The sequence below is a fragment of the Perognathus longimembris genome, chromosome 20 (genome assembly GCF_023159225.1).
Source record: "Perognathus longimembris pacificus isolate PPM17 chromosome 20, ASM2315922v1, whole genome shotgun sequence".
Taxonomy (NCBI): domain Eukaryota; kingdom Metazoa; phylum Chordata; class Mammalia; order Rodentia; family Heteromyidae; genus Perognathus; species Perognathus longimembris.
Window position 1 is genome coordinate 25,898,801 of NC_063180.1, and position 18,560 is coordinate 25,917,360.

Genomic DNA, 18,560 nt, shown 5'->3' on the forward strand with positions numbered 1-18,560 from the left:
GTCCTAGGGGACATCCATCTATCCTGAGCAACGGGGAAGCTCGTCTTAGGTCTCTGCGCAGGCGTAGAAGGCCGCCCCCCCCCCCACAACCTTCCGCGGTGCGCAGGCGCACTCGGCGGCGCTGACCACGGTGGGCTCCCTTCGCACGGCTGCGTTTTCTCGCGCACCTTTCCAAGCCCTCCACGGGGGCGCCCCTTCCTTGCCGCTCTCCACACGGGAGGGCCAAGTGCCTGGACCCCGCGCCCCATCTCGCTCTCAGTCCTCCCGTCTCGGTTCTCGAAGCCGGAAGGAGCCGAAGCAGGGACGGAAGAAGCCGAGCCTTCCCGAGGCCGAGGCGGAAGGAGCCGACGCTCTCCCGGAAGGGGCGGAGCGAGCAGGCGGAACCTCCGTAAAAAGCCGAAGCTTGGGGTCGCGCTTGGCTTCTGGAGGGGCCCGAGGGCTGGCTCCGGGAGCTCTGGGGAGGGCGCGGACTGTCGGGAGGGCAAGGCCGGCGAGGCCCGCGGCCCGGACGGTTTGGGTTGTCGGAGGCCGAGCGTCCCAAGCCGAGGGGACTGGGCGCTGGGGCCCGCGGAGACTGCTGATCGCCGAGGCGCTGGGCCCCGGGAAGTTGCCGAAACTCGGGGAGCCGGCGAAGGCCTTGCTTCGGGTGTCTTCAGTGACAGCGCCGCCGTAGCGCGTAACTCCGCGGCCTGCCGTCGGGGAACGGCCGGCGGGCGTGGGAGCCGGGCTCGGAGTGGAGGGGCTGCTCGCGGGGAGGGCGGGAGGGGAGGGCAGGGCGGGCAGGGGCCGGGGGCGGAGCCGGGGCGGGGCGGGCCGCCGTGGTTTGACTAGGCGGGCGACGGAGTGCCGGCGGCGGCCGGAAGTAGCCGAAGCCAGCGGCGGAAGTAGCCGAAGCGGCCGGAGCGGGCGGGCGGCGAGGCGAGGCCGGAGCTGCACGGGGCCCTGCGCGGCCGTCTCAGCATGTCGGACTTTGATGAGTTCGAGCGGCAGCTCAACGAGAATAAACAAGGTGAGGGCGCCGGGATCGCGGGGCGGGGACGAGGGCGGCTCGCGTCGCTCCCTGCCCCTCTCCCCGCCATTTTCTCCTCGCGTTCGGCTCCTCAGGACTACGCCGGGTCCCCTCCCCCCCCGGGTTCGCGGCGCGCGCCTCGCCCACGTGACTGCTGCGTTCGGCCGTGCGCGGCGATCGCAGGGGCGGCGGGCAGCCTGCGGCGCATGCGCGTAGCGCGGCCCTTTGCCCACGTGGCCCGGGTGGAGGCGGTGTCGGAGATGGGGCGCGAGTGCGTCTAGTCTTCCGACGCGCTTTTCGTCCTTTTGTTTCTCTTATTTTGGAAGGGAGACGAAGTTAGGTCCTGTAATCCCATCCTTTCTCCCGCTGCCTTGGCACTTCCGCTTCCGGTCGGGCGCGCTGTCCCCCCCCCGTCTCCACGCCCCCTTTGTTTCCAAAATGGCGGTGACGAGGACGGGGGCCCCCCCTTTTCCTTCTTCACGTGGGCCCGGGACGTCCGTCTGCGGGTGTCCCTTTGTACCCCTTTTTCTGCCCGGACCTTGTGGGAACATCTTCGATAGGGCATTTTGGCCCTCGCCTCCAGTGGCGCGGCGCCTTAGGTGAAAACAGGAGGACTCCTTTTGTGTTTTCGAGCACTCAACATCCAGCGTGCATTGGGGCTTTTGGTGGGCGGAAGGTCGCTGCCTCACCTGCTTGAGACAACCCCCAAATCCTGTCTACACCAAACTCAGGGCGCCAAGACTCTGCCTCAAGTCGCTATGTAAAAATGAGAACCGAGATCTTATATAAGCGGGGAAGAGGGAGCTGGCCCAGTCTGGTGCCTACGGCGAGAAGGTGCGCGGGGTGTTCTGCAGGTGGACTCAAGACCGTGTCAGAACAAAGCCCCGGGCCACGATAGTGCTGATCGGTTTAGGGATTCCGAAGGAAATTAGCCGAATCGTTACTCATTCCTAAAGTATCTTGTCTCTATCGGCTTGAGAGCGAAGAAATGTAGGCCTAGAGAGGGGTTGGGGACTGGAGTCTCTCGACCCTTCCTTAAGTTCTTAACTAGAATTTGGGGAACTGCGAATTGTTAGAACCCAGAATAAGGGAATGGCTGAATTAGGATGCAGTGCCCGTGAGGAGAGATGACTTAACTGAGTGTCCCTGATGTTTCTCACTGTTTAGGTGGTGTACTGCTTACCAGTATAGTGAGCCAGTATAGTGAACACCTGGATTCAAATACATTGTTGCTTATTAGTTGTGCTACTTTAATACTCTAAAAAAAATCTAGACTATCACCACTTTGTTACTGACTTTTTGAGATTAGTAAAGATGGTAGTGTAGCTGTAGTTAAAGATTCAGAGTTCACCAAGTCAGACAATTCACTACAAAAAAAATCTATGAAGATAGAATTGTTCCTAAAGAGTCATTATCACAGCTTTCTGAAGACAGGTGAAGAAAGAGGCTCACCACATTAAGGAAATCTCAAGTTCTTTAGCCAGCCAGCGGCACCAGAGCTGAAATCGAAAGGGGTAGTGAGTAAAGTGTGTGTATGGCATATGCCTTGGCCCATGCTAAAGAATAAATGATACTTGTTATTGTGAAATCTCAAGGAGTGAAAAGGTAGGTCTTTGGCTCATAGATATGGTGTTGGAGTTGGAGAACAGCAGAGGAAGGTGATTTCCAGACTTCATTCTGTCAAGACCTTGGAACACCTGGGTGGGATGGGTGTAATCTGATTTAAAGTAGAGAAGTATTTAAAGGTGGAATTTGTGATTTTATTCCAAACTCTGGCAGCCTGGCAAGCTTATGGCTGCTGGTGCTGGAAAGCCAAACCTGAGACCTGGCACACAGGAGTAGTGGGCTGTTCCTACAAGATGACTACCACTTAGATCCATGAGCAAATTGAAGTTCTCTTTGTCCTTTGTGTCCAGCTTTGCCTTCTTGTCACCCTGTCTCTGGGCCAGCCTCCCTACATTCCTTTTAGCTCTAGTCTCTAGTGACCTTGGTCTATCTGGAAATTGGTCTGTGTCCTGGGTACCCAGAGAACCACTAGTGCTGCTTTTCTGCAGTTTTCTGATTGCTGGTCTGTTTTGAGCTGTAGCAGTAGGAAAGACAGGACTCACAGGGTGCCCACCTTGAATGCTTCTTGAACCTGGGGCTGTCTGTACTCTCCACAGTGCTTGCCCCCAATTCTGTTTCTGACTATAGTCTTATTTTGTTTGGCCTTTGAAGGGGTAGTCCTATGGCCATTAGTCCAACTCGCTGAACGTTACTGAGTTTGAATTTGGTTTTTATTGTATGTTAGGGCTTAGATACTTGTGATCTCTGTGTCTGTTTCCTTGTCTGTAGGTGAGCTTTTAGAAATTTTTCCAAAGCATAGTGAGAATTAAGTGCTTAGGAAGCTGTTCAGTGCAGATTCTGGTTGTAGGAACAAGCATCAATATAGTTTGTTACAAACATTTTTCTTTTCTGGTTACTTTCCTGTTAGTGGTTGTGGTGTTGAACAGCAAGAAATTGCTATTTAATCAGAGAAATAAGGAAATGAGGTGAGGCCTTGACATTCTCCTTGCCTTCCCGATGGTCCCCAGAGGACATCATTACTTTTTGCCGGTCCTAGGGCTTGAACTCTGGGTCTGGGTACTGTCCCTGAGTGCCTTTTGCTCAAGGCTAGCACGGTGTCACTTGCCACAGCGCCACTTCTGGCTTTTTCCGTGATTAGTTGGCGATAGGAGTCTCACAGACTTTCATGCCTGGGCTAGCTTGGAACACAATCCTCAGATCTCAGCCTTCTGAATAGCTAGGATTACAGGTGTGAGTACCAGTGGCTGGCCATCATTACTATTTAGGATGGTAATTGCTTGTCTTTTTGTTTTAATGGTTGGGTTGTTGCTTTGGGATTGAGGACATAAGTATGATGGTGATCATGGTTTACACTCTCTGGAGAAGAGGTTTTGCTAGCAAGGCTGACTTTCAACTTAAAGGAGCTTGAGGGACCAGGGTAGACAGTACAAGCTTCCTGCACAAGGCCGTGAGGAGTGGGGCTGGCAGGACTCTGGACCCATCCAGTCTTGATGAAGCCTCTCTAGGGGAGACTCTTGCATTATTTACCAGCCTGGAAGGTATAGGGTTGAGTTTCCCCGCTTCCTGGGGTCACCAGATCCTGCCTGGGCCTAAAGATGGGGCTGTGGGTTCAGGCAGGTTGCAGAGATCTTTCCTGAGGGGTTACTGGGTCTCTTCAGGAAAACATTATTGGGTCTCTTGATTCCCCAGCCTCTAGCCCTGCCCCTCTCAGGGATGACCCTGGGGTCAGGCCCCTCAGCCCTGGAGGGGGACCAGGAGCCAGCCTCCTCTGTCTTCTCTGGCTCCTCAGCTCCTCTTGAGCATCCTCAGGTATCTCCCACCCCTGGGGCATTGCCAGGCCCTGTCCCCCTTGGTTCCCTCAGAGTCCCTGTGGACTTTGCACTCTGGGGTGGGTCTAGGAGGCCTGTTTTTTCCCTCCCCTGAATCCCTGCCTAGGGGGGTGGCCTCCCTGGGGTTTGGGGCATAGCCACCAGCGTGCAGGGTGGGCTGGGCCTTCATCTTCCCTCCATTCATCCTATTATTCTTTTCTTACCCTGGCCCAGAGCGGGACAAGGAGAATCGGCACCGGAAGCGCAGTCATAGCCGCTCTCGGAGCCGGGACCGCAAACGCCGGAGCCGGAGCCGGGACCGGCGCAACCGGGACCAGCGCAGTGCCTCCCGGGACAGGCGGCGCAGAAGGTAGCCAAGGGGGTCCCTGGCTGGGCCATTATGGGAGGTGTGGGTGTTGGCCAGCCTGGGCTGTGCTGTCAGAGTCTGGACCCTGTGTGGCCCCTTCTCTGTGTATCTGGGGGAAGGTATCTGCCTCTTGGTCTGTCCTGAATTCGTTCTTTCCTACTCCTACCTGAAGTTTCTTTCACTTTTCTCTATTAGTGCTGGTAGTTCTTCCTTTTATCTGGAGACTAGGGAATGCATTCTAAAACTTCCTCCTAAAGGGTGTTCTGTCCTGGCTTGAGGTCCTGATTATTTTTCCATACTTCTGGCACTCTGGTTGGTTCTTTCAGACCTCCCAGGAAAAAGGATTTCATAGAATATATGGGGGCATCAATAACTACAGGCTAGGTTTAGTTTTCAGCTCAGGGGCTTCCCTCTGTTCTCTCTGCCCCCCCTAGATGAAAAGAGTGGGACATGTAGAGGGTCTCCAGTTCCCATCTTGTTTCTCCATAGAGTGGCCTGTCCCCTTCCCTTCCTTTCCTCACTTCCTCCTTCCTGTGGATGGGAGAGTTTGGGTGGGGGGAAGGCAGGATCGAGGGAGCCTGCACTGCTTGTTCACCTCGGTCCTGCCCCAGTCCTGGGGTTTAGTGCCCTTTGAGGGGGAGATGTGGTGTGTGGGGAAGACGAGGGTCCCCAGTCACCCCTTCCCATACCTTTCCCTCCCACCCCCCAGCAAACCTTTGACCAGAGGCGCTAAAGAGGAGCACGGTGGATTGATGTGAGCTTCTCTTCCTGCCCCTTCCGCCCTGATGTCCACTCCCTTCACCTTCCTCATGTCCTGTGTGCCCTTCCTGGCCTGTGTCCACCCTGGCCCGAGTCCACTTGCTTTTGAAAGCAGTGCCCCAACTCAGGCCTGGGCTTGGCTCTGACCTGGATCCTCCGGCTCTCCCTCCTGGAGAGAGGAACTTATGTGGGTGGGAGGAGTCCAAGGGAGGGGGACTGGGAGGGGCTCACAGTCCTGTTGGTCAGACTGAGGTTGCCCTGCCCCACTTTCCCCTCCCTCACCCCCCCAGTCGTTCCCCCCGCCATGAGAAGAAGAAGAAGGTCCGTAAATACTGGGACGTGCCACCTCCTGGCTTTGAGCACATCACTCCTATGCAGTACAAGGCCATGCAAGGTAGGCCCTGCTTAGGCTGCCTGAGAGGGGGCATTGCTTGGAGTGGGGGGGGGGTCCCGTACTCTTGCAGTTAGCTGTTCCGGGTTGTGCTGAGGAAGCAGGTAGAGGGCTGGACCTCTGGCTTCCGAAGCCCTGCTAGAGGTGGAGGTGAGTTGGGGGAAGGTGGAGATCCCTTTAGGAAACCAGGTGTCTTGGAAGCAGCAGTTCCCAAGGTGATTCTGGAGCCCTCGGGTGGTGGGATGTCAGTGCTGGGTGGTCTGGTACCCTGCCTGAGAGCTGCCCTAATGTATTTTTTTTTCCTTTTTTCAATCCCATTTGAAGCTGCGGGTCAGATTCCAGCCACAGCCCTTCTCCCCACCATGACCCCTGATGGTCTGGCTGTGACCCCAACGCCAGTTCCCGTGGTCGGGAGCCAGATGACCAGACAAGCCCGGCGTCTCTATGTCGGCAACATCCCATTTGGCATCACTGAGGTACTGCCCTCCCCCTCCCCCTTCCCTCATCCCCATTTCCCCACCCTGTTCCTCCCCTTCCCTCCATTCCCTTTCCCCCAACCTGCACGGGTCAGACTCTGTTCCTGCAAGACCCCCCGGCCCCCTCCCAGACGGACCGATGGAGTTGAGCCAGCCAGGGGCCGGGCTGGGGGTGGCCCCTCCCTCCCTCCTCTTCCCCTCTACCGTCTCCCCTCCCTCAACCTCCTCCAGCAACCCAGGGTTCAAGCACACATATGCTGCACCTACATGTCATACCTACGTGTTGGAGAGAGACAGAGAGGGAGACTCGGACACACACACACAGACGCACGTCCCCCTTCCTCCCCGCAGTTTTTCTGACACACTCTCCTTTTCTGCCGTCTGTCCCCATCCTTTTCCCCACATCCTTCCCATGGTTGCTGTTCTTTTGTTTTTGATTGCCCTGACCTTCCCCCTTACCCACCACTCCTCTCCCCCCTTCCCTCTCCCCCACCCCTTCCCGTGGCACCCCTGAGAATCCCGAGATCAAAGAGTTGTTTCCATTTCTCTTTAAAGTGAAATATTGTGGGGCTGAGATCCCTCGTAGCAACAAAGTTTGCTACCATCGTCGAAGGCAAGTAAGGTCCATTCTGACTTTCTCAACCTGCACTTTGCTACATTTGATAAACCAGCCCCCGGACTCCAGGGCCAGAACCCTCCACATCACTCTTTTCTCCTCCCCTCCCACCCTATCCCTTCCCCCCTACTCCTTCCTGCCTTCCCCCCTGCCTGCACTTGGCCACCTCCTCCTTGCTCTGTCTGTCCTGGTCTTGTGTCTCTCTGCTTGTCTGTTTCTGTCCTGCCTACTGCATTTCTTTTACTTTCCTATTGTGTTGGTACTACTGTTCTTTTTGTCATCTTTTCTGTCTTTCCTTTTGTATATTTCTTCCTTTTTCCTGTTTTTTTCTTCCTTTATCATCTGGATAATAACCTTTATCCTTTCTTCTGATTGTTGGGGCCTCTGGCTCTCCACCAACATCTCCCATTCTGTCTGCCTGTTCCATCTCTCATCCTTCGCTGTGTTTTGCTATTGCTTCTCCCCTGTTTTCTGATTTTCCTCTGCTTTTGTTCCTACTATTGACCTCTACACCCCTGACCCATATTCCACTGTCCCCTCCCACCCTCCCTTTGGCCCTCTCCCCTTGCCCCCAATCCCCTCTGTGTCTCCCTCTCTCACCCTTCCCCTCCTCTCTCCACCTCCCTCCCCGTCCCCCCCTGTCTCCTATTCCCTCTGCAGGAGGCCATGATGGATTTCTTCAACGCCCAGATGCGCCTGGGGGGGCTGACTCAGGCCCCTGGAAACCCAGTCTTGGCTGTGCAGATTAATCAAGACAAGAATTTTGCGTTTTTGGAGGTAAGCTTGCAAGTGATGGAGTCAGAATAGAGTTTGATATGGAGATCTGTCTGCCCCCCAGTTCCTCCCTCTTGCCAACTGTTCACCTGCCTGCAAGGGATCAGCTTTGCAAACTCCTCTCCCACATCTGCTTTCCTTGGGCGTCCATGTCACCTGAGGGGCCTCTGAACATCTCTTCTTCAGTCTTTCCAGACCATTCTGGGCCAGTTTGCTTTGGCCACACTGACCTGCCCAGAACAAATGCACTCTTGCTCACTTTGGGGCCTGGACTCAAAGTAGTTCACCCTGGGTAATGTTTTTAATCTGTCTGGGCTGGTAATGGCAGAGAAGTGTTGGACTGATGCTAGGCTGCTTTACTGTTGCTCAGGATGCTTACTTGATTTGCACTGTTCCGGATTTCAGTGTCTGCGCCACCTTATCAATTGACTTTGACTTCCCATGCCAGCCTCTGACATTGCTCTGGCCCTTGTCAGCATTGTGAGAGTTTGTGGTTCTGTGTGTCTTCACTTGCTGAAGTGTGATCCCCTAGAAGCAGTGTGGTGTCTATTGTCTGTTTTTCTTGTGTCCTGTTTAGGGCCGAGCACATAGTATTTGTAAGCAAAAGAAAATGGTTCCCAGTCTCAGAACCTGGGGATTGGTCCCTGACCCCTGCTCCTAACCATAACTTTTGCCTTGTTCCAGTTCCGCTCAGTGGATGAGACCACCCAGGCCATGGCCTTTGATGGCATCATCTTCCAGGGCCAGTCCCTGAAGATCCGGAGGCCTCATGACTACCAGCCATTGCCTGGCATGTCAGAGAACCCCTCTGTCTATGTGCCTGGTGAGTGAAGACACCACTGTGTGTCCCCTGTTCCCCAACCCAAGTTTTCACTCACCCTCCTGGTCTTCATTGTAGCCTGCACTAGTTAGTGCTTGTGTGCTTTGGAATGTATGGTTGGTTGTTCCAGGGTGGCAGATGTGGTCCCTGGGACTGACCTAGGGTGAGCTGTGATCTGCTTGAAGATGCTCGGCTTGTACGTGGTAGAGCCATCACAAGAGACACTCCAGGAAGGGGGGGGAGGGGCTTGCAATGTGCACCTGCCTGCAATGCAGGGGCAATTCTGTAGACCTCAGCACAGTTCTTGGCATGAACTCTGGAGCCCTGGTGCTCACTCATGGCCTGTCTCCTAGCATGTGCTGTGAACCCCTGTGTTCCAGGACATTTCCCAAAGCCCAGCTGGGGTATCACCTTCAATAGGTAGGTATCAGTAGACAAGTATGTGTGAAAACAGCCACAGTTGTAACTGAGTACTTGGGTATTCCAGTACATCTCATCATGGAGGGTTACTGAAATGAGGATTTTGGATAGCTTTCAGTCATGCAATAATGTGTTAGGCTATGCAAGTATACATACAGTGGGCCACTTTTGCCCTGCAGGCTGTAGTTTGCTAACAGCCCTGCAGTTGGCAGGTGGGTGTAGTTGGGGGTTTGGGCTTGTTGGGACGAGGCACACTAATGCTGGAGTTCAGCTGTGGGGGAGAGGCCACAGTCTCAGGCTTCTGGGCCTTGTACAGTGTGAAGTGCCGCAGGTTCAGGCTCAGCACAGATGCTTTCACTGTGGAGGGCGGGAAGCACATCTGTCAGCACGAGATCAGGATGTGAGCACTGGAGAATTGAGCACAATGGTCTTTTTGGTTCTTTAGAAACATGCTCTTAGTGTAGTACCTGACAGCTGTGTACAGATGGGGCTCCAGTGCCACGTGTGTGCTTCTGGTAATTTCATTATTATTATTATTATTATTATTATTATTATTATTATTATTATTTTGCCAGTCCTGGGTCTTGAATTTAGAGCCTGAGCACTGTTCCTGGCTTCTTTTTTGCTCATGGCTAGCACTCTGCCACTTGAGCCACAGCGCCACTTCTGGCCATTTTCTAGATAAGTGCTGAGGAATCGAACCCAGAGCTTCATGTATACGAGGCAAGCACTCTTGCCATAGGCCATATTCCCAGCTCCCGGTAATTTCATTTTGAATTATGAAAATAGCCCACCACTTCTGGTGATGACTATGTACCAGTTACTGTTTTGGGGCACTGTATAGGTTCTCTTACAGTACAGGGTCCCTAGGTTAGACTTAGGGACCAGACCTGGATTGATGCTGTGTACGCACGCGCGTGTGCATGCGTGTGTATGTGTGATTGGAAGTAGCCTCACAATTGCCCCCAGTTTGTGTTGGTACTCAGTCAGGCCAAATTAGTGTCTGTGACCTTGCTCAAGGTCATGAAGCCAGCCATTTGGTACCACTTCCTACATTTTGCCCTTCTGTTAAAGGCAGATGCAAGTATGGAGTTAGTTACTTTTTCTTTTCTTTTTTTTTTTTTCCCCTTGGCCAGTCCTGGGGCTTGAACTCAGGGCCTGGGCACTTTCCCTGGCTTCTTTTTGCTCAAGGCTAGCACTCTATCTCTTGAGCTGCAGCGCCACTTCCAGCCTTTTCTGTTTATGTGGTACTGAGGAATGCAACCCAGGGCTTCATGCATTCTAGGCAAGCACTCTACCTCTAAGCCATATTCTCAGCCCCTACTTTTCCATTCTTGACACAGTCTATAGCCCAGGCTGGCCTAGAACTCTCAGTTTTCCTCCCATAGGCCTTCAGTACTGGGATTACAGCTGAGTGCCACTACACTTGGCTGATCATGTGTTCTTTGTGGCAGGCCTTTCCCTTAGGTAGTTATTACAGTTAAGTGGTGTGAAGCTCAGTAATTAATCTGTCTTTAGGATGTATCCATCTGGAGAGGCTTGTTTGTAAGCTCTGCCTGTGATTGGGCAGAGTAGGCATAGTGTCATTCTGGGGCAGGCAGCAGGCAGGGTGATTATGGCTGCAAGCTAACTGCCCTCCAGCTCAGCTTTTCTTTTTTTTTTTTTTTTTTTTTGTCAGTTGTGTAGCTTGAGCTCAGGCTGGGCACTGTCCCTGAGCTGCTGTGCTCAAGGCTACCAGTGCTCCACCACTTGAGCCACAGCACCACTTCTGGGTTTTGAGTAGTTAAATCAGAGATCAGAGTCTCATAGGGACTTTTCTGCTGGGGCTGGTTTCAAACTGTGATTCTCAGATCTTAGCCTCCTGAGTAGCTAGGATTAGAGGCGTGAACTTCCAGCACCCAGCCAGCTGGTGTTCTTTTATTCTCCTTCCTCCAAAGGGAAAGAATGAATTTTAACTGCATAAAGAGACAACAGGAAAAAAATAATCATTTGCTTAAAAAGTAAACAGACCTTGATTTCAAAAATATTTTAGAAACTGAAAGGTAACATCCTTACCTTGATACAAGGTTATTTGGCATATGATTTTAAACATGTCCCTGAATGGTAATGCTCAGATGTACTTCGGTTCTGAAGTGAGCTCCAGAGAAGGTGATTGCCTGCAGATGTTCCCACCATTGACATGGAACCCTGGTATGCTTGGCATTGAGCTTGCCCTTGGCAGTGGCACAGATTGTGCTTGTACATGTGCCTTGTCTAGTGGCTGATGTAGATGGATTCTGAGGTTTTGGGTATTCCGTGCAGTACAACCTCAGCTTGAACCTAGGGAGTCCAAATTTTGCCCACTGTCCAGTTCTGCCTCTTTGAGATTTGGCACAGCAGTTAACAGCCTGGGCTTGGGTCCCAGCTGCCAGGATAATCTGCTAAAGCAGTGGAGTAGGTGCCTGAGCTGCTGCCTGTGGAGAGGTATACTTTAGTTGGGTTCTGGAAGCTGCCCTACTACCCTTTTTTTTGGGGGGGGGCGGTCCTGGGGCTTGGACTCAGGGCCTGAGCACTGTCCCTGGCTTCTTTTTGCTCAAGGCTAGCACTCTGCCACTTGAGCCACAGTGCCACTTCTGGCCATTTTCTGTATATGTGGTGCTGGGGAATTGAACCCAGTGCCTCATGTATACCAGGCAAGCACTCTTGCCACTAGGCCATATCCCCAGCTCCCTACTACCTTTTATAGCATTTCAATTTAGTCCTGTGTACTACAAGCAAGGTCTTTGCACACGTGAGGTACCTAGCCTTGTGGGAGCACTGGGTGTGTCCCTGCACTCAGCATGCATCTTACCTTCACCTGCCTGTTCTCGTGGCACCGAAGCTGTCTTCTGTGGGAACTGAACCCCTCTGCTGGGCTCCAGCTCTGCTGGTTAGAGCTGGTTGGGTTGATGCTGGAGGTTCTGTGGGGCTAAAGAGCTGGGGTGGGCTGAGCCCCCTTCCCCACCCCCCCCCCCACACCCAGTAGTGAGGCCCTGGAGTTGGATGTGGTGGAGGGGCTTAGTTCTGGGTTTCCCCTCACTCCCTGTCTTAGTGATGCTGCAATACATAGATTACGTGGCGTGAGCTACTTGAATTTGGGCTGGCTGAGGAAGGGTAGGCCATGTAGCTGGACTTTGAACTGGGGAATCAATGCTGGATAGGTGCTGGGCCTTAATGGATGTTTCCAAGAATGAAATAGCATTTGTGTGGGCTGGGGATATAGCCTAGTGGCAAGAGTGCCTGCCTCGGATACACGAGGCCCTAGGTTCGATTCCCCAGCACCACATATACAGAAAACGGCCAGAAGCGGCGCTGTGGCTCAAGTGGCAGAGTGCTAGCCTTGAGCGGGAAGAAGCCAGGGACAGTGCTCAGGCCCTGAGTCCAAGGCCCAGGACTGGCCAAAAAAAAGAAAAAAAGAAATAACATTTGTGAAGCCTGTAGGATGCCAGGTTAAGCCATCTGGTGGGTGCTTATTGAGTGGAGATGGTGGCATTGGGGATGATGTGACCCTGCTGTGGACTCCCAATACAGCATCTTTGAGTCAGTCAACAGCTACTATCAAGGTAGTGGCAGCTGACACTGTTCCTGTCAGCCCCCCTTCTCCTTGCCATGCCCTCTGCAGCCTCCCACTGAGGCCCTGGAAAGGGACATTCCTGGGCAGTTGTCAGTGAGGAGGTCTGAGTTGATGTCTGATTTTAGGTTAAGGGACTGTCTCTTGTAGTGTGTCTAAAGCCGAGGTGACCTGCCAGGGTCACACAGCGGTGGACAGTAGTGTCCTGTGTGATGTGTGTCTAGGTGTCTTCAATGCACTTCTGGTTTGGGGTAGAGTGCACTGCTTCTTGGGTCCTCAGAGATAGCACTGGCCTAGGAGACGGCTCTCTGGGGAGCTTCTTCAGTCCTGTGTTCTAGCGTGAGGGGTGCATGCAAGACTTGCCTTCTCCCACCTTTACCAGACAAAGGAGCTCTGGTCAGAGCTGGGGAGTCCTTGGTTTTTGGTTGTTTTTCTTTTTTGCCAGTTCTGGGGCTTGAACTCATGGTCTGGGCAGTGTTTCTGAGCTGCTTTTGCTAAGGGTAGCACTCTACTACTTGAACCACAGCGCTACTTCCAGCTTATTATTGTGTGTGTGGTACTGAGGAATGGAAACCAGGGCTTCATACATGCTAGACAAGCAATCACCACTAAGCCACACTCCTCGCCCATCCCTCCTTGTTTTGGAGATGACATTGTATGCAAATTGAATTCCTTCTAATTCTTCTCCTCAGGAGTTGTGTCTACCGTGGTCCCTGACTCTGCTCACAAGTTATTCATTGGGGGCTTGCCCAATTATCTGAATGATGACCAGGTAACTAACCCTTCACACCTTCCCAGCCCCTCCTGCCCCTGCATGATGGAGCCTTGATGGGTTCTTGGCTTGCTGTAGGTAAAAGAGCTGTTGACATCGTTCGGGCCTCTCAAGGCCTTCAATCTGGTCAAGGACAGCGCCACAGGGCTCTCCAAGGGCTACGCCTTTTGTGAGTACGTGGACATCAACGTCACAGATCAGGTGAGCCCTACATGCCTATTTGTTGCATCTGTTCTTAGCAACCCTGCTCCAAGCTGAGGGCTTTCTTCCTCTGGGTTCGGGGTGGGATGGGGTAAAGTGACCAGTCAGAAGAAAGGCCCAGTGGGGGATCATCATCCCATTTTTCTTGGTTTGGGCTCTTTCCAAACTCAACCTCTTCTGGCTTTCCCTCTTTGTCCACTATTGCCCCAATTTGGGGGTAAGTGCCAGGATTCTGGGTCCTGACCTGCTTCTCCCCTGCTCCCCTCCCTCCCCTCATCCTCTGACCATAGGCTATTGCGGGGCTAAACGGGATGCAGCTGGGTGACAAGAAGCTGCTTGTCCAGAGGGCAAGTGTAGGCGCCAAGAATGCCACGCTGGTGAGCCCCCCGGCACGTCATCTTCCATTGGCTAGAGGGACCCTGGGGGTGGGAAGGGGCTGGTGGGGACAGATTCTCCGGCTCCGCTCCAGCCTTCATGAGGGAAGGAGTTTGGGGGGGTACTGGGCCAGTGATGGGGAAGCGGGTACATGGTGTTGAAGTGTAGGAAGTCTTCCCTGTGGGTGTGAGGGATTGCAGGCTTGAGCGGAGGGAGACTGCTTGGAGCCGCCCTGTGACCGCCTGCCACCTCTCCCGGCCCACAGAGCACCATCAATCAGACACCCGTGACCCTCCAAGTGCCGGGCCTGATGAGCTCCCAGGTACAGATGGGTGGCCACCCGACGGAGGTCCTGTGCCTCATGAACATGGTGCTGCCTGAGGAGCTGCTGGATGATGAGGAGTATGAAGAGATCGTGGAGGATGTGCGTGATGAGTGCAGCAAGTATGGGCTTGTCAAGTCCATAGAGATCCCCCGGCCCGTGGATGGCGTTGAGGTGCCTGGCTGTGGAAAGGTCAGTGTGCCCTGGCTTAATGTGTACCCTCTTCTCCCCTTGCAGTCCTGAGATGCAGATGACCCAGGCCGTATCTGAGCCTCTGGGGGCCTAGGGCCTCCAAGTGAGTACTTGGATTCTGTATTGAAGCAAGTTTGGTTCAAAACTTGGCTTTGCTTCTCCCTTGTGACTTTGGGCAAGGGGCCTTGCCTCATCAGACACATGTGAAGAGAAGTACCCAATGTCATGCCACCACTGGTTATGTCTCCAGTGTGCTAGGCTCTCTGCCTGCCTAAGTCCTCCCAGCTGCTTATTATCCCCCTTCGCAGGAGTAGGCAAACACAGGTGATGGATCACCCCTGAGGTATCTGCAATCACATATCACATCTCACAGCTCACTAGCTGTCACCTCTGCATTGTACCCTGTCTAAGCAGGCCTCTCACATCCTCTCTGGAGGTGGTGATAGTAGTGTGTGACTTGCGTTTATAGTCACATGTTTCTTTTGAGGGGGGGAGGTGTCAGTTGTGGGGCTGAACTCACTGCCTAGGCTCTGTCCCTGAGCTCTTTGACTCAAGGCTAGGGCACTACTTCTGGTTTTCTGGTGGTTAATTGGAGATAAGTCTCATGGACTTTCTTGCCTGGGTTGGCTCCAAACTGGGATCCTCGGGTTTCAGCCTCCTGAGTAGCCAGGATTACAGGCATGAGCAACCAGTGCTGGCTATAGTCACAACTTATTAGGCATATTTACTGTGTGTGCACACACTCACTCTGGTAGTGGGGCATGGACTCAAGGCCTGGACACTGTCCTAAGCATTTCATGGACTTTCCTGCCCCAGACTGGCTTTAAACTGCTATCCTCAGATCTCAGTCTCCTGAGCAACAAAGATTACAGGTGTGAGTCACTGGCACCTGGTGTAGCTGGATTTGTAAACTTATTAACATCTGCTCTGAGGCTTTTGCTATGCTTAGTAGGATGTTACCTGCATACCCAGCCTGTCTGCTAGATGCCTGCAGTGCTAAAACTCCCTTTGTGACAACAACCTACAGCATGGGAGATGTTTCTTAGTATCTCCTGGGAGCACATTTGCCCCTAATTGAGGACCACTATTCTTAACCAGATGACCTTTGCAAAAATACTACTTTTGGCAGGCGGGTATGGTTATTTAAGAGTTTAATTCCAGCCATTCTAGCTACTCTGGAGACAGAGGCAGATGGATTGGAGTTCAAGGTTGAGAACTCAGTTCTTGAGAGACCCTATCTGAGACAAACTAGAAGCAAAAAGTCTGAAAGTGTGTCTCAAAGGTGGCCTTGAGTACCAGGGAGAAAATCTCCAGTATCAGGGAGGGTCTCCCCCTCCCCTCCCAATATTATTTGTGAGAATATTTTAACTTTTTTTTTTTTTTTTTTTGCCAGTCCTGGGCCTTGGACTCAGGGCCCAGAGCTCTGTCCTTGGCTCCTTTTTGCTCAAGGCTAGCACTCTGCCACTCGAGCCACAGTGCCACTACTGGCCATTTTCTATATATGTGGTGCTGGGGAATTGAACCCAGGGCTTCATGTATATGAGGCAAGCACTCTTGCCACTAGGCCATATTCCCAGCCCTTTTAACAAATTAACTGCCTAATCTGTGTTCAAGTATTTATTACTATCTCAAAAAGTTTTTGTTAAGTTTGCTTCAGTAAATATCCAAACAAGATTTCTTCTCCTTGAATTTGATTACAGTTTTTTTGTTTGTGTGTGTGTGTGTGTGTTTTTTTTTTGTGTGTGTGTGTGTTACAGGGGTTTTAAGTCAAGGCCTCTTGAACTCACTGGATTTACTTGTTCCTAGCTGGCAACTGTACCAATTTAAGCACTGCTGAGGGCCTTTCCCCCGCCTCCCCTGGTTAATTGGAGATGGAATTTCCTGGATTTTTTTGCCTTTGAGTCATGTCTTCTGGATCTCAGCCCACTCTGTAGCTAAGATTACAGACATGAACCAGGTCCCCCCCCCCCTTGATTTTATTTAGTTAATTAGTGATTTATTTTTGCACTGGTACTAGGGCCTGAAATCAGGATCTCAGGCATATGCTTGACTTTCTTGTTCATAGTTAGTACCCTTCCATAGCCTAGCATTTTCTGGTTAATTGGAGATGAGAGTCTGTAGCACTTTCTGTCCAAGGTGGCTTTAAACTTGAATCCTGCCTGGTTCTGGTGGTTCACGCCTGTAATCCTAGCTACCTAGGAGGCTGAGATCTAAGGATCAAGGTTCACAGCCAGCCAGGGCAGAAAAGTCCTCGTGAGTTTTATCTCCAGTTAACCACTCAAAAAAGCCAGAAATGGTGCTGTGGCTTAAGTAGTAGAGCACTAGCCTTGAGCACAGAGAGGCTCAGGAACAGCACCCAGGTCCTGAGTTCAAGCCTCACAACAAAAAATAAAAATTAAAAACAAACTTTAATTCTCCAGGTTTCAGCTTCCTGAGTAGCTAGAATTACAGGTGTGAGCTACCATTCAGTGTCCCACCTTATCTTATATTTCATTCCCCCTTCTAAAGTCAGACTGTTTTGTTTAGTTGAAATAGTAAGGTTGTATAGAATTTACCATATTGTAGTAGGTTCACTGTACGAGGTTTCCATTTTCTGTTAACTGCTAGTTCAAGTAAGATTAGAAGCTTGACCCAGATCAAGGTTCCAGGTTTTTTGTTGTTGTTCGTTTGATGTTAGGTACTGTCCTTTAGGGTTTTTTTTGCTCAAGACTAGCATTCTACCATTTGAGCCAGTTCTGCTTCTGGCTTTTGGCAGTTTAATTGGAAATAAAGTCTCATGGATTTTCCTGTCCAGGTTGACTTAAACTTTGATCATCAGATGTCAGCCTCCTAAGTAGCTAGGATTACAGGGGTGAGCCACTAGCAACTGGCCCTTCAGTTTGGGGTTGAATTGTAAAGTCTGAGCTTCATGCATCTATTGGGAGAAAGCATGACCCTTAGGATAGGTCAGGGAGCACTGCACAGTGGAGTTACCCCACATAAGTCACACCCCTCTGCCTCTGGGAACTTGACTTCTGGCCTGCCACTTGCCTTGTGTTGCTCAGGTGACTCTGGCATGCTTGTATTCCTTCTCTACAAATGTCTGTGCTCCTTCGATCTTGGAGGATATTTGGGTGAATATCCTCAAACTGCACTGTGAGTCCATTTCTACAGCCTGTGGCAAGGCCTTTTCTCTTTCCATTCCTTATACCCATTCTGGTCTGGGATGGATCCTGGCAGATCAGCTTTGTTTACAAACCTGCCTCTTGTTCCCACAGATCTTTGTGGAGTTCACCTCTGTGTTTGACTGCCAGAAAGCCATGCAGGGCCTGACCGGCCGCAAGTTCGCCAACAGAGTGGTTGTCACCAAATACTGTGACCCCGACTCTTATCACCGCCGGGACTTCTGGTAGAGGCGGCCGGGGGAGGGTAAGGGACAGGGCTGGCTGGGGTCCTCCCCCCACCTGTCCTTCCCTTTTCCCCCTCTGAAGATGATGGGCAGAGGAGTGACAGCCGAATGACAGCCGGCAGCAACTGGAATGGCAGCAATTAAGGGGGGGGTGGGGGTGGGGGATAGGGCAAGGGAGGGTGCTGGGGAAGTGCACACAGGCCCACACAGACACATACACCCACACAGACACAGAGGGAAGGGGTGGAATTGGGGACTGGGTGCACAGCAGGGCCAGTAGGATCCTCGCAGCCCCTCCCCAAACAGCCTCTCCTCCCTTATACCCTTTTTTCCCTCCCCTTCCCTGTGATAGGAAAATAGCGTGTTTATATTTTATGGCCAAACTATTTTGAATTTTGTTGTCTGGCCCTCAGTGTCCTGCCCTCTCCCATTGCTGGACCACAGCTCCTGCCCTCTGGCTTCTGGTCCTCCCTGGTCTCTGCCCTGGTTTCTTAAGTAGTTGGTTCTCTCTTTAGTCTCCTGACCCACTCCCAACCCCTAGCCCCGTGGCCCCCGTCCTCCTTCTCTCTGTGGCAGTTTCATATTTGCTAAGACGAATTTGCTCATTAAACATTTTGTTGTATTTTACTTTACGGAGCCTCTGTGTCTGCTGTCTGGCCCGCCCCTCGGGTGGTTGTGTGTGGGGTTTTCACCTGGTGCTGGTGTGCAGTAGCGT

General features: G+C 52.3%; 1 protein-coding gene across 3 annotated transcripts; it reads left to right on the plus strand.

Annotated features, from left to right (window-relative positions):
* Window positions 1-870: 870 nt before the first annotated feature.
* U2af2 (U2 small nuclear RNA auxiliary factor 2) lies at window positions 871-18,472 on the plus strand. Of its 3 annotated transcripts, none has more exons than XM_048330120.1 (12): window positions 871-1,009; window positions 4,618-4,753; window positions 5,460-5,504; window positions 5,800-5,903; window positions 6,225-6,376; window positions 7,653-7,769; window positions 8,451-8,589; window positions 13,288-13,367; window positions 13,446-13,568; window positions 13,859-13,957; window positions 14,209-14,457; window positions 17,715-18,472. In XM_048330120.1, exons 1-12 carry the CDS (start codon window positions 961-963, stop codon window positions 17,847-17,849), a joined length of 1,428 nt encoding a protein of 475 aa, XP_048186077.1. In that variant the 5' UTR covers window positions 871-960; the 3' UTR covers window positions 17,850-18,472. The 3 variants fall into 3 exon arrangements, with proteins under 3 accessions (XP_048186077.1, XP_048186078.1, XP_048186079.1); XM_048330121.1 differs by having other exon boundaries at window positions 13,859-13,945; XM_048330122.1 differs by lacking the exons at window positions 871-1,009; window positions 4,618-4,753; window positions 5,460-5,504; window positions 5,800-5,903 and adding an exon at window positions 6,932-6,989 and having other exon boundaries at window positions 6,311-6,376.
* Window positions 18,473-18,560: the final 88 nt, after the last annotated feature.